General features: G+C 44.2%; 1 protein-coding gene across 3 annotated transcripts in view; it reads right to left on the bottom strand.

Annotated features, from left to right (window-relative positions):
* Nucleotides 1-22,682, bottom strand: part of l1cama (L1 cell adhesion molecule, paralog a) — a 38,450-nt gene that overhangs the window by 12,191 nt on the left and 3,577 nt on the right. For 2 of the 3 annotated variants that reach the window (XM_023427409.2, XM_023427410.2), the window contains exons 2-5: nt 4,480-4,847; nt 3,236-3,250; nt 1,450-1,552; nt 727-929 (exon numbers count right to left, since the gene is read on the bottom strand). In XM_023427409.2, coding sequence (XP_023283177.1) covers nt 727-929; nt 1,450-1,552; nt 3,236-3,250; nt 4,480-4,606 — 448 coding nt within the window. In that variant the 5' untranslated portion in view covers nt 4,607-4,847. The remainder of the gene's footprint in view (nt 1-726; nt 930-1,449; nt 1,553-3,235; nt 3,251-4,479; nt 4,848-22,682) is intronic. The other variant, XM_023427411.2, reaches the window with a different exon arrangement.

The following is a 22,682-nucleotide window of genomic DNA, read 5'->3' as shown; positions in this document are numbered from 1 at the left end:
CCTCCCTCCCTCCCTCCCTCCCATTGTTGATAACCCCACAGGAGCCACTGAAGAGTGCTTCACATGACATCAACTGAAGAGCGTTTCTGGGGAAACCGTTGTCAGGGAAACTGTGAAGGAAGGAGGTCGCCCAGGAGAGAGCCAGTCACACAGGTGGATGGATACACAGAGGTGCTCTACACTTTTGCCCAGGGGGACCATGTGTGTGTGCATGCATGTATGTGTGTACCTGAATATATGCTGATTATCATGTTATTGCATGTAATTATGTTCTGTGTGGTGGTACTCGAAGGTCTCAGTGTGAGCCTCCATCTGCTAACAAATGAGCTCTCTATAAAGCAGGGCAAGGAAAAGGTTTATACGCTATCTGCGCTCACAGCTTTGTAAATTGCTGTTATTGCTGATAAAACCGACAACACACAGCTCGCGTCTAATCTGGACCTTGAAGGCATTTACGGGAGCTCTAGCACTGAAACTGGCATCTATAAAAGATATGTAACTCCTTTAGTGTGCTGCTGTTTGTATGAAAACATATCAGAGGATGTTTGATTTGGCTGATCTTCCTTGAAAGGGTGTGATTTCTCTCTCACGGCTAAAGCCAAATGATCAAGAAAAAACTCACTCAGCATGACTGAATTCAGATGTAAATGATCAAATCTAATGACGCTGTCTCAATAACTGGTCAGTGGCTGCTTTAGGATTAATCATTGATCAGCATGCAGTTACCATCAGTGCTGAGTATGGCCTCATTAGAGACGGCAGTCCCCAGCTCGTTGGATGCGTAACAGACATATTTGCCTTGGTACTGCTTCATGGTGTCCATAGTATTACTGAGCGTGTAGAATGCGAATGAGCCAGTGTACTCGGAAACCTTCAGCTCTGGGTCGCTGCCTGGTTCAAACTCCTCTCCGTCCTTTGTCCATCGGAAACTTGAGCAAAGGAAAAAACAACAGAATCAGTAAGACTGATGTATGTCCATGCCTTTAAAAGCAGCTCTTGATGTCAGATGCAAGATGTCCTTGCATGTCCCTGCATTTGAGGACAAAAATGAACTGCTGCAAAATTTACACGAGATGCCCCAGTGGGACTCATAAGCGTGTGCTGTGTAATTGCGATATTCATCTCTTCCTTGGCAATCGGAGCAGTTTTCCACTTCAGAGCAGCTAAGACGCTCTGAAAAGATTGCTCGAGGGCTTAATGACATTTATCCCTTGTTGAAATGAGAAGTCTGACTGGGAGAAGCTGTGCTCTCATGTAATACTAATATGTAGATGTCAACCGAACAAGGAGAGGGAAGGTCGCTGTTCTCAGTTGTCTAAAAAGATAACCAAAGGCTTGTCTCCTCAATGACTAATACAGCATCTTCAGACTTGGATAAACCATGTTTTTTCTTTTTTCTCTCTCTCTCTCTCTCTCTCTGTTTGTGTGGATGTGTGTGCGCTGACTAACATGGGTGGAGGGTTGCCGGAGGCTTCACAGCTCATGACGAGGTCTTCAACACTAAAGACGGTGACAGACTCCGGCTGCGTGGTGATCATTGGAGGCCTCTTGACTGCAAGGACCAAAAAAAAAAAAGGGTAGGGTTTTCATAACATTATCAAGCAGACATGCATGCACTCTAACACACCTGCAGGGTTTACCTGGGTAGAAAGACATGCATGCACTCAGAATGGTGCTGCAGTCTTTACCCTGCTGCATTCACATGATCTAATTCATGCTACTGTAAAAAAAAACCTACACACATTTACTTTATCACTCCACTTTATCACACATATCCCTATGGCTGCCGGTAATGGCCTAGCAAACAACACAGAATAACTGGAGATACCACTCATTTCATAGTTTAACAGCTGTCCATAAGTATATTCGGTCAATATCACTTAAAAAGATTCCCCAGAGAATGAAATTAAATGTAGGCCGAGGAAAAGAGTGAGAGTAAGAGAGCAGGCAGAGAAAATGGGTTGAGATGAGAGGAAATTGATACAGCATAATGTAAGAGGGAGAGCTCATGTAAAAGAGATATATGGCACAAGCTCCTTGTGAGACTGAGAGACAGGGAAACGGAGGGAGACAGTCTGTGGGGAAATGAAGCAGGGATTTTGAAGGAAAAAAAAAAAAAAGTAATGACCACCAGAAGAGGTTTCTCTTCCTCTGTCACCACTCTCCATAACAGCCATAAAGCAATGCCATGATAACAGACTCATAAAACCCAGCATGCTGGGATGTGGCATGAATACTGTATTGAACCAGCACGTTTGATTCTTACACATACTTTATGGCCCATGTCGTATTTTTATGTTCTGCTTTTCAATATTTATAGACATAAATTTAAATCTTTTTCTCCACATAGTCTCAGTGACTGTGCATATAGGCTGTTTGCAGTGGAATAGAGGTCACAGCTTGAGACTTGTTGGGAAAGTCTTTAATTTGACTTTAAGGGAAAGAGACAGAGATTCATTTACATTATGTAGGTAAATGGGTAAAGGAGGACATAGGATGACGGGGGGCTGTGGTAGATGAGAAGAAGGCGATGTGAGTCGGAGAGCTGAGCGAACAGGGAAGGGTGGAAGTGCAGCAAATAAAGAGTGCACACAGAAGGAGTAAAGCAAGACAGAGACAGAGGGAAAAAAACAAACACGGTTCAGAAAGAGACGGATAGGGAGAGTGAGGGAATTTAATGAAAGAATTCCCACTGATAGAAGAAATAAGCCCATTTCCTCAGCTGATCAAATTGAAGTTTGGGCTGCGGGCACTGCTCCATTATTGGCAGAGGAGGAGGAGAGGAGCTAGTGCTTAGTGCTTTAACTCCTCTTTATTTTTCCCAGTGTCTTTGATCTGACAGCCCTTCTGCCTCTTTACAGACAGCAGCTCCTCACACTTCCTCTTCCCTGCTCCTGCAGGGATCTCACCTACTGGGAGCCAACGAGGCTAAACACACACCCACATGCAGAAAAAGGCACACAGGAACAGGCGCATGTTCACAATACAACACACACATCCTCACGTACAATCACAAATGCACAATAAAACACATCCTCTGGAACAGATGAGTAAACACGGACACAAGCATAACACTGCAAGAGCGCACTAATGCCAGATTCATCAGAGTGCAAGATGAGTTTTACTGTGTGCTGGATGGAAAATAACCTCTCTGGCATAATCAAAGTGTTCACAATAAGCTTTGCCAGCACCTGCATTAAGACAGATACACATCAATAAAGATAAAAGCACTTACGATCACTTATGTGGTCTGTTAGTCCAAAGAGGAAAGGCAAGGAGGGAAAAATATTTTAGTTGCAATAAACAAGAAGGAGAAGGAGATAGTTAAACACATACAGTGGATGCCAAACAGAGAGGTAATGTTTCACAGATAATTGAACAACAATTATGATGCATGGACGATAAAGCAGTGTAATATCTCCTGCAATGGAGCGTAACTTTTGACCCCGGCCTCCTTGACACAGATTCTAATGCATCTCCTTTATCGATCCTGGTCAATCAGTCCTCACTGACTCTCACTGACATGGCAGAGGCTCACTAATTGAAAGGCATGCGACACCTTGACCTTTTACATCTTTGACCTGCTCCTCCTTCCACCTCCTCATCATCCTTCCTTCATCCTGTCCGGCCCTCTCACCTCCGTGTCACCCCGTCCCCTCGAGAATTAGTTTGAGAGATTTACCGCATTTCATCAACATTTATGGGGTAAATATATGTGTGTGTGTGTGTGTGTGTGTGTGTGTGTGTGTGTGTGTGTGTCTATGCCTGTGCGATTACGTGTTTGTATACACACACACTTTTGTAAATCTGTGTGGGTGGTGAAGGACTGTGACTCATTGCAAGCAGTCTTAGATAAAGAGTGAACAACAAAAGCAATACTGGAAACGATATTCTCTCTCTCTCTCTCTCTCTCTCTCTCTCTCCCTCCATTGGAGCTCTGTGGGCAGGCCAGCAGTAGCAGCAGAGGAGATGAAGATCAATTTCCCTGCAGGGCGACAAGCTCAGCTGTATTCCTAATGCCCACATATTGCATCGACGAGGAGGAAGAAATGAGACCAAGCAAGAAAAGCCTTGCTGGATTATTGTTGTATAACTCAATTGTTGATTAAATTACTCCCCAATCAGATTCTGGTTTGCACCAAGGAAACCAGATCAATAGTGGGACTAATCAATGCAGAATGAAGGGATCAATTACAGAGTAATTAGACACACCGCAGGCACAGATGAGTGCTAACCAAAGAGGCCTCAAACAGTGTAGTATTTCAAGCATAAAAGCACAATCCAACCCTGAATATTGAGGCTACTGAAAGAGAAACATGCTCATTCTGCTCATTTGCACTAATTAATCATGATGAAAGATCATTATTAGCCTGCTTTGATGAATCAACAATGTAATTAGCACAACAAATAGATATTTGAACCTCATGGAAACATTCAGCTACCATTGTTATGAATGGTGCGATACGAATCGGTACTCACAGTTGGAGGGTATGTGTATGGCTGCATGGCTGGGCCGGGCAGCAAGGGATAGGAGGAGGAGGAAGGGGAGGAGGCGGGAGGAGCACTGCCCCCTACTGCCAACCTGCTGTCGCTGCGTGTGAGGCATTGCTCACTGTCCCATCAAAGTCCCACCTGCTCACACGCACGTACAGTAAAATGCACACAGAGGGCAACCTCACACACACACACTCGTGCTGAGCAAGTGTGAGGCTATGTTTCGCTTCCAGGAGGCGTCAGCTTTGCCTCGTACGCCTTTGGTCCCTCTTGTCTTCTCTCCTGTTTTTTTTTTTTTTTTTCCCCTGTCTCCTTGTTTAAGGAAGGTCCACGCCCTCCTGCTGGTTTCCTCTCTGTAAGATAAAAGACAGAGTGGGGGGGTGGGGGGTGAGAGGGTGAGGGGAGGAGAAGAGGAACAGGGAGAGGGAGGGGCAGAGAGGGGCCATGTGTCAGAATGGGAGAGAAATTACCCTGCACCATGTGGTCAGACCTATAAACAGACCGAGACATGAAGTTAACACACCAATCAAGAGTCAACAATAAGGACTCCAACAAAAAACACCAACAATGAAAAAAAAAAAAAAAGAAAGGAAAAATTTTCCATTCGGTTAATTCCGTGAGCAGAGGCCCATATGGAAGGGCCACAACCAGAGCCTCCCAGAACCCAGATGGGCTGTGGACAGACAAATGCTGATTGATGAAGTCTCAAATCAGATAATACGCAAGACAGACAAACAAATATTTGATAATTAGGTTGTCTGTTCAGGCCTGCATTGCACGAACTTAACAGATCATAGTGTACTTGGGCGAGAGTGCTGTGATAAGTGTGCGATAAAGATGCTATCAGTCATGGTGAGTGAGGCAAACCACCCCTGCTAGGAGTCTATCCGTTCTCCATCTGTACTCTTGGAGCCGGTCCTCGCCACAACATGCGGGCTGTCCTCCCCCGCGGCACCACGTGGCGCAGCCCACTGACTGTTTACACTACTCGCTATCACACACAAAGAACTGTTATAGCACACCATGATTGAGACGTACATGTGAGACAAAAGAAAATGACGACAATAGAGTGAGGGAGCTTATTTGGCAGCTCTGCAGTAATGGCAGCCTGATTGAAAGAGATTTGGCTCCTCGCGGTGCTGTTTGTTTAGAATGCCAAACCAGAGTGATGGGTGACCTTGGAGAGCGTGAAAAGGTCAGACAGGAGAGGAGATGAAGATGATGGAAGAGACTGAGGACGAGAAGAGGATGGAGAGTGGTGATTATCATTCTTTTTTTTTTTTTTCTAGTGGGTAATGGCTGGCCAGTTAATTACTGTAGATATTTCATATGTCAATCAACGGAGAAGGCATTGAACAATATCTTAGAAAGAGAAACAGGAATGTTGGATTGTCTACATCAAAAGAGCCAAATTAGATGAAATTAAAGACCAAACAAGAGCTAAGCCCTTAATAAGGGAGTTTAAACTAACAGCATTTGGATTAAATGAGCCATTACACTCACTTGCTTTGCCTTGTTGGAGGACTGGCACAACAAGCAAACCGAGAGGGAGGAAAGGGAGGGGTTAGGTGGGTGGAGGGCTTCTGGGGAGAATGAATAGTGGAAAAGTGGGTTTGAGCAGGAGAGCAGAGGAGAGGGAGAGGTGGAGGTGAGCGAAGAGAGAGGTACAGTGAAAGCAGGGAGGGTGGGAGGTGATGGGAGGAGTGGAGAGATGTGGAAGGAGGGGAGGAGGAGGAGGAGGAAGAGGAGGAGGAGGAGGGATGACAAAGGGTGACAGCTGTGATGCTAATCCTATCCGTCCACTTGCACGCGCATACAAACATACAACGTGCAAGTTCCTCCAATCAGTGTGTGTTATTTACTTCTTGATTCTGCATCTCCTTTTCCACTCACTGCACCAGACTGAAGCTGCTTTAGTTGTTCTCTGGAGACAGAGGGCCAATTACAGTGATCCGGTCTTAAACCGGCCTCTCCAAAATGCCATCAGAGTCACATGAATAAAGCAGACCTAGTGAGGGTATTAGTGCTGGTGTTAATGTGATCTAAGGTGGGTGCTTGTCTATCACGGCCCCTTCCAAGGAGACGGCAAAGGAGAGCTGAGTGGAGTGAAACAGGATGCTGATTAACAATGTGGCGGGCTGTGGCTTGTCACGACGCCAATCACAATTCACTAAGGGACAGTGCTGCATGTGCACAAGCCAGCACACACACACACACACACACACACACACACACTCAGACAGACACTCGTGGGGAGACATACAAATAAGCTTGTAATGCATGGACGGACAGACAGTAAGGAAGGCGGACAGACAGACACAGACAGACACACACACACACACACACACACACACACACACACACACACACACACACACACACACACACACACACACACCTCCAGTGGTCTGACAGAAGAGATCAGACAGATAAAGGGGAATGGTCCAGTGGGCTCCAGTCAGGAGGTAGATTGTGCCACAGAATATTCCAGTCATGTTGAGTAGGAGCAGTAAAGGGGAACACTATAATGGGTTGGCATGGGTGTGACTGGGTGAGGGAACGGCTGAGACAGACAGACAGAGAGAGAGAGAGAGAGAGAGAGAGAGAGAGAGAGAGAGAGAGAGAGAGAGAGAGAGAGAGAGAGGGAGGTAAGGATGGTTGCCATGTAACAGGGCCAACCCAGCCACCCAAACATTCTGATAGCATAGCCTGATGTGGTCTAAGACACACTCACACAAATACACACACATTCACACAGGCACACTTCCACGCTGTGCGCACGGCATGTCGCCTTGTGGCCGCTCCATTATCACAGGGGTGAGAGACATTGACAGTGAAGCAGATGCCTGATTTCACTTCTTCAGGGTGTCCGCTGTGCAGCTGTCAACGATCCAATCCCAGCCCTGTTACCTGCTTCATTGGACAGGGTCAGAGGTCACGCCTGGGATGGCTGCCTGCAGCTGGGCTGAGATGACCCGTCACAATGTTTCTGAGTGCTTTTAAAAACTATTATCACTGCTGGGATGTCGACGGGCGCCATCAGAAGTCGTTCAATCACAGTGAAATTGTAGAGTGTGCAGAGATTTGAGGGCGTGGTCATTTCTTTTTTTTCCGCAAGAAAGCCTGACTGCGGGAAATTAGCCACCAGCAGGCCGTGTATCAAGCAAGTCGAATCAACCCAGTCCATTTTAATACTCTTCAATTATTCATGGGTTCCTGCTTTGAGGCGTTTTGCTTATAAAAACACAAATAACCCAGACATCGTGTATGAAGATGTTACTGTCGTATCATTAGTTGACTTTAATTGCTGCACTACCATTGTGATGTGTATCCACCTTGTCATCCATTAGATAAAAAATTACACCCTTCTGTCCTCTGCAAAATGTAGTAATTAGCATTAAGTAAACACGTTGGGCGTTGCCAAGGACTTCAAATGCTGAACAGGCTCTCTTATCTCTGTGTGTGTGTGTGTGTGTGTGTGTGTGTGTGTGTGTGTGGTGAGAGGGCAAAACACCCAAGATCAAATCTCAAGAGTCAAATCATGTTCGGAGTTTCACACACATATTCTGAACCACCCACACACAAGAGACACTTTTACTGTTGGCTTCATATCCTCATGCATCTGTGTGAGGAGCTGATGTGTTGATGAATGTAGCCTGGTATGTTTTCTCTCGACACAGCGAGTATATTGCAAATATCAATTCTGAAAGCCTCAATGTACTTTGATCTGATGTGTTGCTCTACTGGATTCTACTGTGTGTTTGTGTGTGTGTGTGTGTGTGTGTGTGTGTGTGTGTGTGTGTGTGTGTGTGTTTGTGTGTTTGTGTGTGTGTGTGTGCATGTTCAAACATGTGTGCAGGTCTTGCGTCCTGTCATGCCTTGCTTTTAAATATTAACTACCTCCAGCTGTGAAAATGTGTAGGGGGAGAGGACGCGGGATGGAAGGAGGGGGGAGTAAAATAAACGAATACATGCCCCCCTTTACCCCCTCCTCTTCCCCCAGGGTTCGTCTGTCTGGAGAAACATCAGGTTGAAAAGAGACAGACGGAAGGACGGCGAAAAGGTAGTGATTTCGACATAAACAAAGAGAGTACTCACTGAGACAAATGGACTGACAGAGTTATGGCGTTACAGGAGAAGGGCAGTGAGAGATTATGAGGGTCAATGGATAGCATAAGTGAGGAGGGGGGTTTGAGGAACAAGGTGGTGCTGGTGGGGGGTTGATGATCGGGCCCCCTAAAGAGTGAATTATTCATAGAAATCCCCTTCCTGTCGGCACAATTTGCCCTAAATTCACCCAAATTCATAATTCATTTGCACCCCTTCACCATACATTTGCTTTGGTCTCAGACTGACGTTGTCCATCTATACCTGGTGTCTTTGGTGTGGCTGTCTGACTCTCTCCTTCGCCCGCCTCCCTTCTTCCTCTCTCTGGCAGGGTCATACTTAATACATGAGCCTGTTGCAGTGAGACAAGTCTCAAACCCACTTTGTCACTACAGCAGAAAAATACCACAAATCATGTGAAATAATACTGGCTACCTGTTTCTTGTCTGCTCCGCGACACTTATTCACATTATTTAATCATTCACCATGGCGAGGAGTGCATTTCATACAAGCCTCATTTTCTCAGTGTTTCTACTTATGAGCCGAGTCTTATAAGAACTGTCCGAGAACAATGAGAGCCCATTTTCCTGTCATCTTTTTATTGGTCTTCTTCTCCTTCTCAAACCCTTGGTAACTGACACTAAAAGCTTTCTTCAACAATCACCTTTCACAATTTGTTTCATAGTCACTCCCCCCCCCCCCCCCCCCCCCCTGCTTGTCTTGTTTTCCATATTCAAAGCCTTTTCTCAATTTAATAAAGTGCTGTGGTAGCACTCTGGCTTGGACAATAGACAGTGCAGCCTATCAATTCAATATTTACAACTTTAATAGAAAAGCTGCTGTGCAACACAGTGGGAAACCAAAACTGCTCTCATGCCGTTACTCTTTGTTTAAAAGGCGGAGTGACATGTGCTTCAAGACTGATGATCCATGGTCAACTCCAAGTGAAAATTTAGCAGTGGAAAAAAAAAGCTGCAGCTCTACAGCTTATCTGGAATCAGGCTACCCAGACAGCACATTTATCAATACCGCTATTAGCATAAGCTCGGCCGTTAGATACTTTGCTACTCCCACTCCCACAGATGCAGTGATAGAACCCATGCCATATTTCCCGCAGCTTCCAACGCCTGCACGTCGTTCGAGGACCCCACCTCACCCAGCCCCCTACCGGTTTTGTCAAGGGTTAGGGGTTAATATTGGAGTGACACAAAGCCGGAGAAAATAAAGGTTGTCAGAGGAGCCGTGAGGGCAAACCGCCCACACTCTCTCCATCCTGGTTGCCATGACAACAGGGTCTCCACATATCATCCCCCCCTCCTTTTCACATACCAAATCGGTTATTCACACACATGGACACTAACAGGTTTGCGGTATCGCTTACATATGCGCACGCACGTACGCACACTCACTCATTTGCTGGTGCGCGTTGACGTGCCGCCCCTCAAACACACACATAGCCACACACATTCATGTGTAACTACAAATACTGGATGTCTTCACATCTATACCACGCACACATACTTAAACGGACACGTGGACACACATAAGATGGAAGAAACACCCAGACTTGGCAGAAAGTGTTGAAGTTAGTCAAAAATTTATAAGGTTAAATCATTTACAGACGTATCCAACTAAAATACAAAACACAAGTACAATATTTCCAAAGTCCTCTCCAATTCTCCACTCTCACTCTCTGCCGTCCTACACCAATAAACACACGTACTGTCATCCCGCCTACTGCCAAGACTGCAAAAGAAGCTACCTCTGGCGTGATTTATTTATTGATGTTTCTCCCCTTAAGACACAATGGGAATGGGAGAATAAAAGAAGTGGTGAATAATTCAAGGAGAAAGGAGTGGACTCATTAAGACATCCGTGAGGACAGGAGAATGAGAGGAGTGGTGGATGGAGGGCAGGAGGGACGGAGGGATGGAGGAAGGAAAACCGACTAAGAGAAAGAAGGGCAAGACCGGCGGGAGATCAAAGGAGGGGTTGACAACAAAGTCGACAACAAAAAGTCTGAAAAATTAATAGAAAGTGAAAACGAAGAGAGAAAAAAAGTGGAATGGAAAGAACAAAGAGAAAAAGGATGGGTAGGAAAATGAAATGCTAATGATAGATGTGAAAAGAGAGAGATCTGGTTATGTGATCACTGACCAGTAAAAGCTCTCTGACAATCAAAAAGAGGGGTGTTACCCTAATGTAATCGTGTATCAGATTCCCTGTAAGTGTGTGTGTTTGTGTGCACGAGTCCGTGTGTGTATCAGTAGAGATCAGGCTGTGTGTCAGCAGGTCAGCTAATCTCTCTTGTCAGATAATGGGACCAGTCTTGCAGATGGAGTGCTGCCTCTAGCCTTCTGTGCTTCTAGCATGTTAGCTGCTGCTCACTTAGGTAAGCGGCTGATAATGTAATTTCCTTGTGGTTTGCCTGTCAGTCAGTTGGTAACAGGACATGGAGATGTACGGTATCCAGAAACAGAGAGATTAAAAAAAAAATGTTTGGGTAGATAGAATCATGACGGGAGACTTTTAGTATGAGACGGTTAAATGGGTCCAACATGTTGACAGTGTAATATTGAATCTCTTCTTCAATTTCTTTTCAATACACCTGTAAGCTGAATCCGGTAACACACAGAGAGAAAGAAACCAGACTGTCGCTTCTCATTGGAAAAATAAATACACTCATCAAGGAAACCAATCAAATCTTTTTGTATACTAAATGAGAAACCTATGTATTCTCTATGTACACACATAAACATAAACTCACCCTACATTGCTGCACTCTAGCCTGTGGGTATCATTTGCTTCATTAGCAGCAGCATCAGTCAGAGTGTGTGCCTGCAGCACAAAGCGCGCTAATTACAGACACACCCAAGGTGTCATGCAGAAGATATAAGATGCGGTGCATTCAAACACGTCCTCACAGGCATGTTGTTATGCGCTGCAGAAGGAACATGTGAGGATGAACATAGCTTATAAAGACACTGTTAGCCTGTGTAAAGAGAGGCAATCATGACATTATGAAATTATGTGGAAGAGCTATTACGAGTGACCTTCTCTCTTTCCCCTCCCATGGTTCCTTTTACATCTCCTGCTCCATCCTACAGTCACTGCTTTCTCTCTCGCTTTATCTCTCATAGTCAGCTCCCCCCCCCCCCCCCCCCCCCCCGCTCCTCTGGAGCCAACAGCCTTGCTTGTGTTTCTTCTTATGTTGATGTGCATTTTGACCTTCACTGCCACCTTTTTTTCTTTCTCTACCTCTGTTACGACACATTCTATAGAGAAAGTGCAGCTCGCTGGAGATCCTTCAATAAATAAATGTTTGAATGCAGCCATTAATCCCGTAGGGAGAAAAATTAGAGGGAGATCAGACGAGTGAAGAGGAGTTTTTATGTGTGTGTGCTAGTGAAGCCTTTGGGGATCAAACTGGAGCCAGACAGACCAGTAAAAAGAAGCCGCCATCAGTATAGTATCTGTCAGAGTTCGCCCTGAAACCAGATGCAGCAGCTTAACACTGTTGGAGAGGACAAACCAGCTACAACAACACAAACAGTATGTAACAGCACCAGAGGGAAATCGGCCAATGAAGCTGATGCTGGAATATTCATACCATGGTATATTAAAGAGCACAAAACAAAAGCATTTAAATGACTTTATGGTCATGCAGGTCACGTTGTTATTCAAGTTAGCCGTGCATAATTACAGTGTAAAGCAGCAGAGGAGACATCAGTATGAGCCTAAGGTTATCTGATGAGCCTCCGGTCTGAATGGGAGCATATGTGTGCTCTTGTGTGTGTCTGGGTCGCATCAAGTGAAGAGTGTAGGTGAAGGGGGGGGGGGTTGTTGGCTGTTGCAGGTAGTGATGTCGGAGGAGGCATTATGCAGTCAGTCATTGAGCAGACAGAAAGGAGGAGGAGGAGGAGGAGGAGGAGGGAGTGGTCCCTTGGGTCAGGTGATAAGTGGCCCATATAGCGATGGAGGACACAGCTGCCAGCGACTCGTGTGACACGCAAGGACACGTGGCCAACCCCCACAGGGAAAATCAGCACGCCACACCCTGAGGAGAGGGGGGTATGTATATGTGACCTACGACCTCCATCCAACAGGTTAGACGTTGGAGAAACATGTGTCTCAGGGTAAAAAGCTGAAAATCAGAGCAAAAATATAAATTTTTCCTACTGTGACATTGTGACGTTTCTGTTTTGCAGCGAAATCTTTATGTCTCTGTTTTCCAGATTCTCAACTACAGATATGTTTTATAATATTTCAAAAAAGTAATTTTTGCCCCTAAGCTTCCCGGCAGACAGCTCATTGCTAAGCTTTATACTTTGCCAGAAACATTTGTCAAGGTCTCTTTAGGTTGGATGTAATCCTGTCTTTTCCACCACTTCAGGGAAATGAGCTACTGGCAGGACAAGGTCACACATAGTGCCTCACTAACACATTTGCATGGAAGGGCCCCAGTGGCTCAACGACTGTGGGAAAGTGGCTGGATCTTTTTTTCTAGCCCGATACTGGGCTTGTACAGAGACAAAAGAAGAGTCACACATGAAATTACAGAAAGTACGTGGATGAAAACAAATGAGAGACATGGTTCCAACCATGCGCATACGCCACACACACACACGGTTGCATTAATCACAACAATGCAAAATAGAGACATATAAACGATTACAAAATTTTCAACAACAAACCTAAATAGCCCGAGCATAACCAACCAGATGTCACAAGCTAACTGACTACAGTTGTAGCAAAACAACTCACAGGACCTGATGATTCTCATCTTCAGAATTATTAACCAGGTCAGACAGCGGCTTCTTGGCAATCCCATTACCTTTGTTAAAAGTTGCAAAAGCAGCACTTCCCTTTAAGTGGTCCTCATCTAATCAAATACAAGGTCTTCTGGGGATGAGGCAGGAGATGTAACTCTAGTAGATGTCTATGGACTGGAAAGAGGAAGCTAAGAGAGGGGGTGATCGTGTGTGTATGGATGAGAAGGAACGAGAGAAGGAGTGAAGAGAAAATAATAAAGTAGCTTATGTAGCTTTAAACTTTCCAGCCTCCTGTGTCGAGACTGAAATAAATAAAAAAAAATCACATCATCTCTATTTGCTGTTGGGACACAATTAAAACCCACATTTTAGCATAAGTGCCAACAGCACTTTTATTGATTTGTTTGTTGTCCAGGATGGAAATCGTTAATTCTTCCTGCTGTGTTTGCACTTCATTTCTTTTATGTTTCAAAAGTCATTGTTTTAGATTAACTGCAGCTATCTGTGTGAATTCAAGATATTTTCAGTCAGACGAGCTGAACTAATATCAGTAAAGTTCATATGATTCAAGTCAAGGTGAATTGATTTTGAAGGTAAGAATCTGCATTGTCATCTTGCTATTCTCTGTAGGAATGCTCCTTTCTAACAGGCCACAGTGGTGAATGATTCTACAGCCAGTTCATACTGTATAAAACCATCTGCTGTTATCTGCTGCTAAACAAGCTAGGAACCCTATGATGCAAGGTGGTGATAAGTTTTGCATTTCTTGAAGCAGAAACTGCAGTTTGGAGATGAGCTTTTTAACTGCAGTTTTATTCCATATAAGTTTTTTTTTGTTTTTTTTTTAAATCGATATACAAATACAGATTATTATTATATAAGTGAGTTCGCTGGCTCAGAAAACCGCACCCCTCTGGAGCTCCTGCTTGTCTCTTCATCAGCTTGTTTCTGCCTCTCTCATCTCTCTGTGTCATCAGCTCACACAAAAAACTCACACACACACAGTCGCTGAGACCTGCTCACACAAACACACACATGCACCTAGCAGCAGACTGAGGGATGGTTAGGGTAATTGTCTGGCAAGACGAGTCAGTTTAAGGAGATTTGCCTGCCATTCAAATGGAGCTGAGAAAAATGGGAAACAGAGTTTGCATGGTGATATGGCCACTGGGCTTCATACATGGGTGCATCTTATTGTACACTCCACCTGTGTGTGTGTGTGTGTGTGTGTGTGTGTTTGTGTTAAAAAGTGAGAGTGTGTCCACTTAGGATGTAACAGGTCAGTATTGTTATGCATGACTCATTTTGTTTGTTGTAGTATGCGTCGGTGTGTGTCCATGCGTGTACATGTGTGTTTGTCTTGTGTGTGTGTGTGTGTGTGTGTGTGTGTGTGTGTGTCTAGGGCTAGGTGTCAATACCCCTGGCTCACTTTCCTTTTCTCACCCCATGGTCACCATGACAACCTCCTGACTCCAGCTCAGCTGCACACAGCAAATATTTCTCTCCCATCCCCCTCCTACATGTTCATCCCCCCTCACCCCATCCCCCCATTCCCTCTCTCTCTCTCTCTCTCTCTCTCCCTGTCATCTATCTGTACTTTATACTCTCCACCTTCATCTTGTCTCCCGTGTCTCCATCTCTTGCTCTTTCCCCATCTCTGCCTTTCTCCAGTTCCCGTTATGTCTACATGCTACCAATACATGAAAGAGTTCCCTCTTCCTGACTGTCATCTGTGCCGAAAGTCTATCTTTTATTTGCACTCCTCTCTCTTTCGCTTCTGTTCTCTATTCTCTGCTCCCTGCTGATTGTGTCTCACTACTTATATCAGTATGAAACTCTTTCCTTTCCTCTCCCTGAACTCCTTTACCCCACCCCTCCCTGCCAGCCTTCTCCTCCCTTCCCTATAGAAAGAAGATTATGGAGCACTGTCTTCCATCTGTCCTGCGCTACATCTTTATTATAACCACCCAGCCAAGATCATACACAATGCAATTACAGGTAGCATTCTATCAACCTCTGCCATCAACTTTTATCAAGCCTGAGACTTGCCAGTCTGAAGGGAAATTTGCAGGCTGGCACAGCATCGATACAATCCCTCCACCCTAAGTGGCTGACTAACTCCCATCGCATCTGTTATCATTATCATCAGCAAACCATTTCTGCTCCATAACTAAATCCAATCATTACCAATGGAGTCCACAGCGGAGATCTATTTGAGGCGGAGCGGCTTGTGCTCTCCAACAGAGGAGGGCCAGGCTCCATCAAAGGCTGCAGTGTTATCTGAGGCGCACAGCCACGTCCCTGCTGCAGACCCTCGTCTCTGCAAATCCCCCTCCCCACGTCTCCACACAGCTCCAGCCCCTTGTGTAGTGGTGCAAAGAGATCAAGGACATGACATTTTCCGGAACGCAAAGCAATTTTCAGCGCGGCGCAATATGAAAGAGAGTAAACAGACAACCTGTTCCATCAGGTCTGTGTTTGCATATGTGTGTGTATGTGTGTGTGCGTCATCTCCCTTCAGATATGTGACAAGTATATCTGCTTTTATATTATCTATTCCAGGAGGCAGACAGACAGTGAATAAGCAAAAAAAAAAAAAAAAATGAGGATGCTGCTCCATCTCTTCTCTATTTATATTGTTTTGCAGAGTTTCACTGCTTCTCTCCCTCCCCGCTCCTCTCCTCCTGCATCATCTTTTCTTTCCCGCTCCTCTTCTCCTGGGGTATTGCCCCATACACTGGAGCCCCAGCTGTGACCACGGCTCCACCGCACTCTCGTCTCTCTTTCCGTCCCGTTTTGCTTCAGTTATGAGAGATGACAGAAAATCCAGTGAGAGAAAGACAGGGAGAGAAAAACAGATAGAAATAGAGAAATAGAGAGAGAGAGAGAGAGAGAGAGAGAGAGAGAGAGAGAGAGAGAGAGAGAGGCCACAGGGATGCAGGGGAAACTGTGGTGACCTTTCCCTGTGGCTAAACTACCAGTTGATGAGCTTTTCATAGAGGGTTAGGCCAACAAGGTCTGACAATCTATACTGTACACACACACAAAACAAAGATGCTCATGGCTAGCTGCTGATAATCTTGTATGTAGCTCCACAGTCAAATATGTGAGCAACACACACATACAGAATATTCTAGTAAAATAAATATATTGCTATAGTGGCAGATATCTAAATCATGTCGGTAGCATGGCTTAAAACCTGCTGATCATGCTGCTTCCTATATAGGACACCCACACGGCACGTCAGCAACTCATGGCAGCTACAACCAGACAAACAAACACAGATTTTGCATGACAACATTTTTCAAACACCTCAGAGACTTTTTCCTTTATTCAAAGTGAAAGGAGAAACCACATTTTCTGACACTTGTGGAGGCAGACGGGCCCCACAGCCAGGTTGAGGGGCCAACACACAGGGAACAGGACAACGTGTATGACAGCTGCACAGCCAGTGACGTCCCTGTCACTAACATTTACTGTTGGGTTGTTTGTCGCCCCCCTGAACCACAGGCTGGTCAAAACAGAGTTCACTACATAGTCATAAATAAAACACAAAGTGTCTGGACCGCTGGACGGAGGAGTGACGGAAGGAGACTGAGGAGATGGGGTGGGGTGGGGTGGGGGGGGGGTTACGAGGACATATAAAGATGGCTGATATACGGCACCACTGAGTATAAAGTCATCCCAGCGCTGAAAACATGCTGATTTAATCCTTCTACTATTTCTGTTTGGGCTTGTGCTCCTCTTATTCAATTAGTGCCACAGAGTCACTGGGTACACAGCCCGAGAAGATGTGTGTGTGTGTGTTTGGCAGGTGTGCATCTGCCTCTGTACACACTGACACTGACATTTTAATCACTACAGGATCTGTCCTTTACACCCCCCCCCATCACTCTCTACTCCCTGTATCTTTCACTCTCTCTTTTCTCTGCCCACATTGTCCTCCCATCCTAACCTCCGCGCTCTCACACTTCCTGCTCGTCGCCCCGAGCGGGATCACACTTTAAGGCTACAATCAATATGATTAAAAGGTTACTGATAATAAACGCCCTTTCTTTCTCCCCCAGCATTCCACTTTTTCTTCTGCTCCCTCTGCCCCACCCAGCCACATAAGGCCTGGAGGATGAAGTCTTTGCTTATGTGTATAATTACTTCATTAAGCTCGTTAACAACATCCGGGCCCTCTGTCTATTCTCTCTGGCTTCTCTCCTTATCTCAGTGTGGTTTGTTCTCTGCTCTTTGTCTTCTCTCTCATCGTCTCCCTCCTTCCCCTCAGTGTGACATCTGCACCCCTAAATAAATCTATTTTTCCTTCTTGATGCTCCTGTGTTTTCTCTCGGGGATTGCGTCTTTTATCTTTTACTCATATTAACAAGAAGCCTCACCCCGTGTCTCCTTATCACTTCCTGCTACATCTGTCGGTCCTCTCTTCGGCGCAGAGTTCAACAAAAATCTTGACACGAAAGTGCGCCCCTGCAAGTTTTGCCACAAAAACACATTTGCTCAATTCTTTCCCGCTGTGCAACAGAGCATGATGGCTGATGTAAACAGACTGTTTTATAGCTAAATATAGAGTCTCATTATTGCAGCTTGGGCCCTGTGTGAGGCTGTCTGTAGCGCCATGCCCAATTACCCCTGATCAATTCAGAGAGCAAACTCAAACAACCCCAACACCCAACCTGATTTAAAAACACACATTCAAGTTCACATTGAGGAGAGCCTAACGAGAACAGATCCACAGACAACATCCTCTTCAGGTGGATAGTGTGTGGAGTGCGTAGCTCGCTAGCATGGCCTAATTTACTCTGGCTATGAGCAGATGAGGATGGATGATGGGAAAGATGTAGGTCATAAATGGTAAAGAAAACAGCAGGATAGGTTACATAAACCCTTATTTCACTGTGTAAAGTCTCGGAGACTTGCAAATTATTTGCAACTTAGCCAAATAGATATAATGAGATAAGGGACATCCCAAGATACACTAAGCAGAAGGCTCAGTGGACACAAGTTGCCAAAGTGAAATATGTTTATCTTTTCCATCGAAGTGTGAAAGAGGGTACAGAGTGTGTGCCAAAACAGGTCAAATACACTACTTGCAACGTGAATAATGATGATTATGATTATGTTGAAGAGAAATCTATAGGCAATAATATAATGTTGGTGCATGGTCCCAGTTGATCAATGTTAAAACTGCCAGTTTCTGGCTATTTTCATGTTTTATCACCGGCTGAGGGATTCTACACTCCTGCATGTGGTCGAGAAAATGTTGTTTCCCATCGATCTGTACTGTCACTCTCAATACAGGCTACAATGTCCTCAAGAGAGAGATGCACAGTTGCATTTATCATTCTATATATGTATTATAAGTAATTAGATACACGCAAAAAAAATATCCTCTAATGCATTCTGAAAGATCAGGCTGCCCACAAACAAGTAAACACAGCCAGACAAACTTAAAGCGAGCCATTCTCTAAATCTCATCTCCACTGCTGTCTGACATTTCTTTACTCCTTGACATTTTCTTTTTCTTTCCCTGTGCTTGAATCTCTGTCCTGCTGCTCATAATCAATTTGCCTTCTCTGTAGTTTTTTTTTCTTACAATCCACCTTTGTCTCCATGCCTCTTGTCTGACATTACCCTGTTTTAGCCTCGCATGCCCCTCATCTGGTGTCCTCCAGCCACAGCCTGCATGCGTGTGGTGGGTGTAGTGTGTAATAGGATGGCACAGTAGGTGAGATTAAATTAGGCCAGTGTATGGGGATTACAACCCACTCAAAACCTGATCCCCTCCCACTCTCTGAAATCCAACCCTAATGAATATATCATGGCTGACACAGCAGATAAAGCGCCTGCAAGAAACTGCAATCACAACATCACCGAGACATAAAGAGGAGACAAATACAGACAGCCTGGTTACTTACATCACCCGCAGTACTTGAGGATGCTGTGTCAGTTCAAGTGTGCTTGGATGCTTGTGTTTCATGCCCCATCTATTTCAGTTATGGTTAATTCAAATGAAGTGTATGTATAGAGCGGGGAAGAGCAAAGTGAAACAAAATCAATACACTTAAATGTAAACACTCCAAATAAATGAGCCTTTGGATGGATTCAGAGCAGTATCAAACCACATTGTTTTTCACATGTGAAAAGACGATGTGTGCCACTCAGTCAATGTCAAGCAGGAACTTTCAACTCAGCACACAGCTTATGTCTGCTTTCCTGACTATGTGCGTCTCAGCTGCAACATACCACACTGTTCAAACACTGCTTCCCATCTTTTCAGTTGCAATTTATAGACCTAATTAATCTACAGCTGAAGCACAATGTTCCCAGACTGAATTTTCAGTTCAAGGACCATGATTTGATCAGTAAAATCTTGGGTGTGCTTCTGAAATGCTTCAACAGACTGGATATGCTCTGGCATAAGGCTCAATGTTGGAGTCTAATCCAGAGAGGAAAGAGAAACATGTTTCTCTTTCCTCTCTGTCAACACGTCGACCGCTCGACTGTGATAAATCCAGAATGTAAATGTCATCTAGGAGAACTTCCTCAGCTTTGGTGAAACAGTGACTTGCAGCCTCAACACAAAACAGTCAGTCATGACTGTCAAATACAACCTGTGCAATAGATGCCAAATACCGCTATTCCATTGAAAGTCAGAATAAACAATTTTTGCTAAGTTTGGTAAGTAAGTATTGGCAACAGAAAATATCTGGGTAGGATGAAAGTCATGCCAAAGACACGGAGAAGCAATGTCGAGGGGGAAACTGACAAGAAAAACACAGAACACAGATCAAGAATAAATTCCAACAGTATTGAAAAAGCCTGTCAAAAGCTTAGCAGAGCAGTATGATGTAACTTCAAGCAAAGCACCAGTGCTGAAGTAGCTTGCCATGCCTCCAGGTTTCATTAAAAATGCAGCCAGCCTCTCAGCAACAAATCAATAAATTAGCAAACCAACGCTGTATGTTCCCTTAATAAACAGCCTGTGCAGTGTAATCAAAACCAGAATGGTACAATGACACGTAAATTCCCCAAGGTGTCACAATATGGTCGGTGGTGTCTGAGATATTGTCAATATTACCAAATAGACATATCAAAAAATTCTGCAATAACAACCAGAAACAGCTTAGTAAACATTAGCTGGTGCTGTTGACATTAACCTACATTTAGCTACATCTGTGGTCCGCCCAACGGCTGTTGTTTGTTCCACAGTGAGAGATGTTAGGAAAAAAATCTGCAGCTAAATATTGTGATTGTGAGACAAGTCTTTCCTCCATGGACATATCAAATACATCTATAAAACAACCCAGAAAAAGAATATATCTCCTTACAAAACAGTAACACATAATATAACTTTAGAGTTACTTAGCTTTTTAATAAATACTGTACACTGCACAGAGTAGCCGACCATAGATCTTCAATATAGTTATGTCAGATTTACCAGATTTAGTTCTTAGACATTTTGACTGATGGAAGCTACTGTAGGTTGTTTAGCTAGCCAGCTATAAAATATCATTATACAACACGTGGAGGCTCTTTGTTTAATTACTAGCACTACCATAAATAATAAAAATTTGAATATATTTTTTCCCTTTTATAGTTAAATCAGAGTCTAATTCAGTTTCTAATAAAATCTTTCAGGACTAGGATGTTTTAAGTGATTACAAAGATTTTGAAAAAGAAAACATATCACTCAAACCTTCTATATTTTGAGTTAGAACTACCAAGGACTTCATGGTGAGAAGAATGAAAGGCAAAATAAAAGCATTAACAACTTTCTTTGAAGCGGAAAAGGTTGTACAAAACCTTATTTCAAAGCTATTTTTACCCAGAAGCCATTAAACTTACAAACTTACTTACTATATCTCAACAACACTGCCATCTCACACGTGACATTATCTTTCACAAATGAAACAACACTGTTAATTCATGTGGGCTAGGTTATAATTCATTCGTTCACAAGGCCCTCTGTTCATGCACGCACGCAAAATGCAGAGAGAAGCGTCTTTGACGATCCACAGAACACTATAGCGACAGACACATGCAGTTGGGAAACACACTAGACAGAGGGTCAATTTAGTCCAATTATATTCACTGATGTGGACAATAAAGCTTCTTTGACAGAGCTGACTGGGGTCCAGAAGGGGTGACGCTGAGGGGAATTCTCTGTGTTGCTGAGACAAAGAAATAATTTTGCCAGACAGAAAAAATAAGATGGGGACAGCATTAAAGAGGCAAAGAGAAGGTCACACATGGACTTTAATATCTCCCCTAATTTATATGGAATCCTATGTGTGGCTTTATTGCTTTCCTGTCTGGTTCTTTATTTTAAACAGAGTGCAATGAAGAGGTTTTATTCATAAAATAAAAAAATTAAAAATTGCATCATAATTTCCTAATTTTACTATATTTTTCTAGAATATCTGAAGCCTCTGGTTTCGTTATTGGTTTAGCAGTAATTCATTTCTCACCTGGTTTCAAATATCCTCTATGCGGCTCCACTTGTGTTATTCTAGCCACCAATATCATATTTGTTACTCTGGGGAATTCTACAATTTCTCCTCTCTCATACCATCACTTCTGAAAGCTGTAATAAGGTAATTCACTCTGCCCAATTAAATTCATTTCCATACATGACGCCTCTATTTGTGCCCCAGTCTGCATCACAGGTTCAATTGTATAATGGGGTTGGATTTATGAGTCTTTGTCTGAGAGCCTCTTTCTGGGAAAGCTAATAGGAACCTGAGTCATTATTTTGATTAAGACCTCGATGTTGGCTTCTCTGTCAACCACTGCAGGAATACTGATAGGACAAGTGAAACCAAAGAACTGCATGGCGAGAAAAGAAAGCGTGACAGAGGCAGTAAAGGAAAATGGATTACCTAGGTTGAAAGGTTTGTTCTGGCTGTCTTAAGAAGAGAGAGCAGGACTCTAAAGGGACGACTGGAACAAGGTGGTTCAGAGAAATTGCCACAATAATCCTCTTCCATTTTGTCTCATCTTCCATAACAACCTTTATCTTTCTGCCATCTCCATACCATCCCACTGCCTTCACCTTTGCAAATTTCATTCTCCTCTTCTGCTGGATTCCTTCCCTCCTCCTCGGTTCTCTATAATCATTTACCCGTGGCTGGCCTGTCAATCCATCTGACCCTTAGCTCCCTAAATCACCACAATGTATTCTCCACCAAACCCTGACAGCATGTCTACACGATCCCCCACTTGACACTCAGTGGGCTGGCTCCCATCTGCACAGTCTAAATCAAACAGCCTCCGAGCTGCAACCAGGGAGGGGTGAGGTGGGGG

Source organism: Seriola lalandi, unplaced genomic scaffold, assembly GCF_002814215.2.
Source record: "Seriola lalandi dorsalis isolate HSWRI2012SDOR001 ecotype SW California unplaced genomic scaffold, Sedor1 jcf7180002054861, whole genome shotgun sequence".
NCBI lineage: Eukaryota > Metazoa > Chordata > Actinopteri > Carangiformes > Carangidae > Seriola > Seriola lalandi.
Note: the sequence above shows the minus strand (reverse complement) of the source record. Positions and strands in the feature narration are given on the sequence as shown.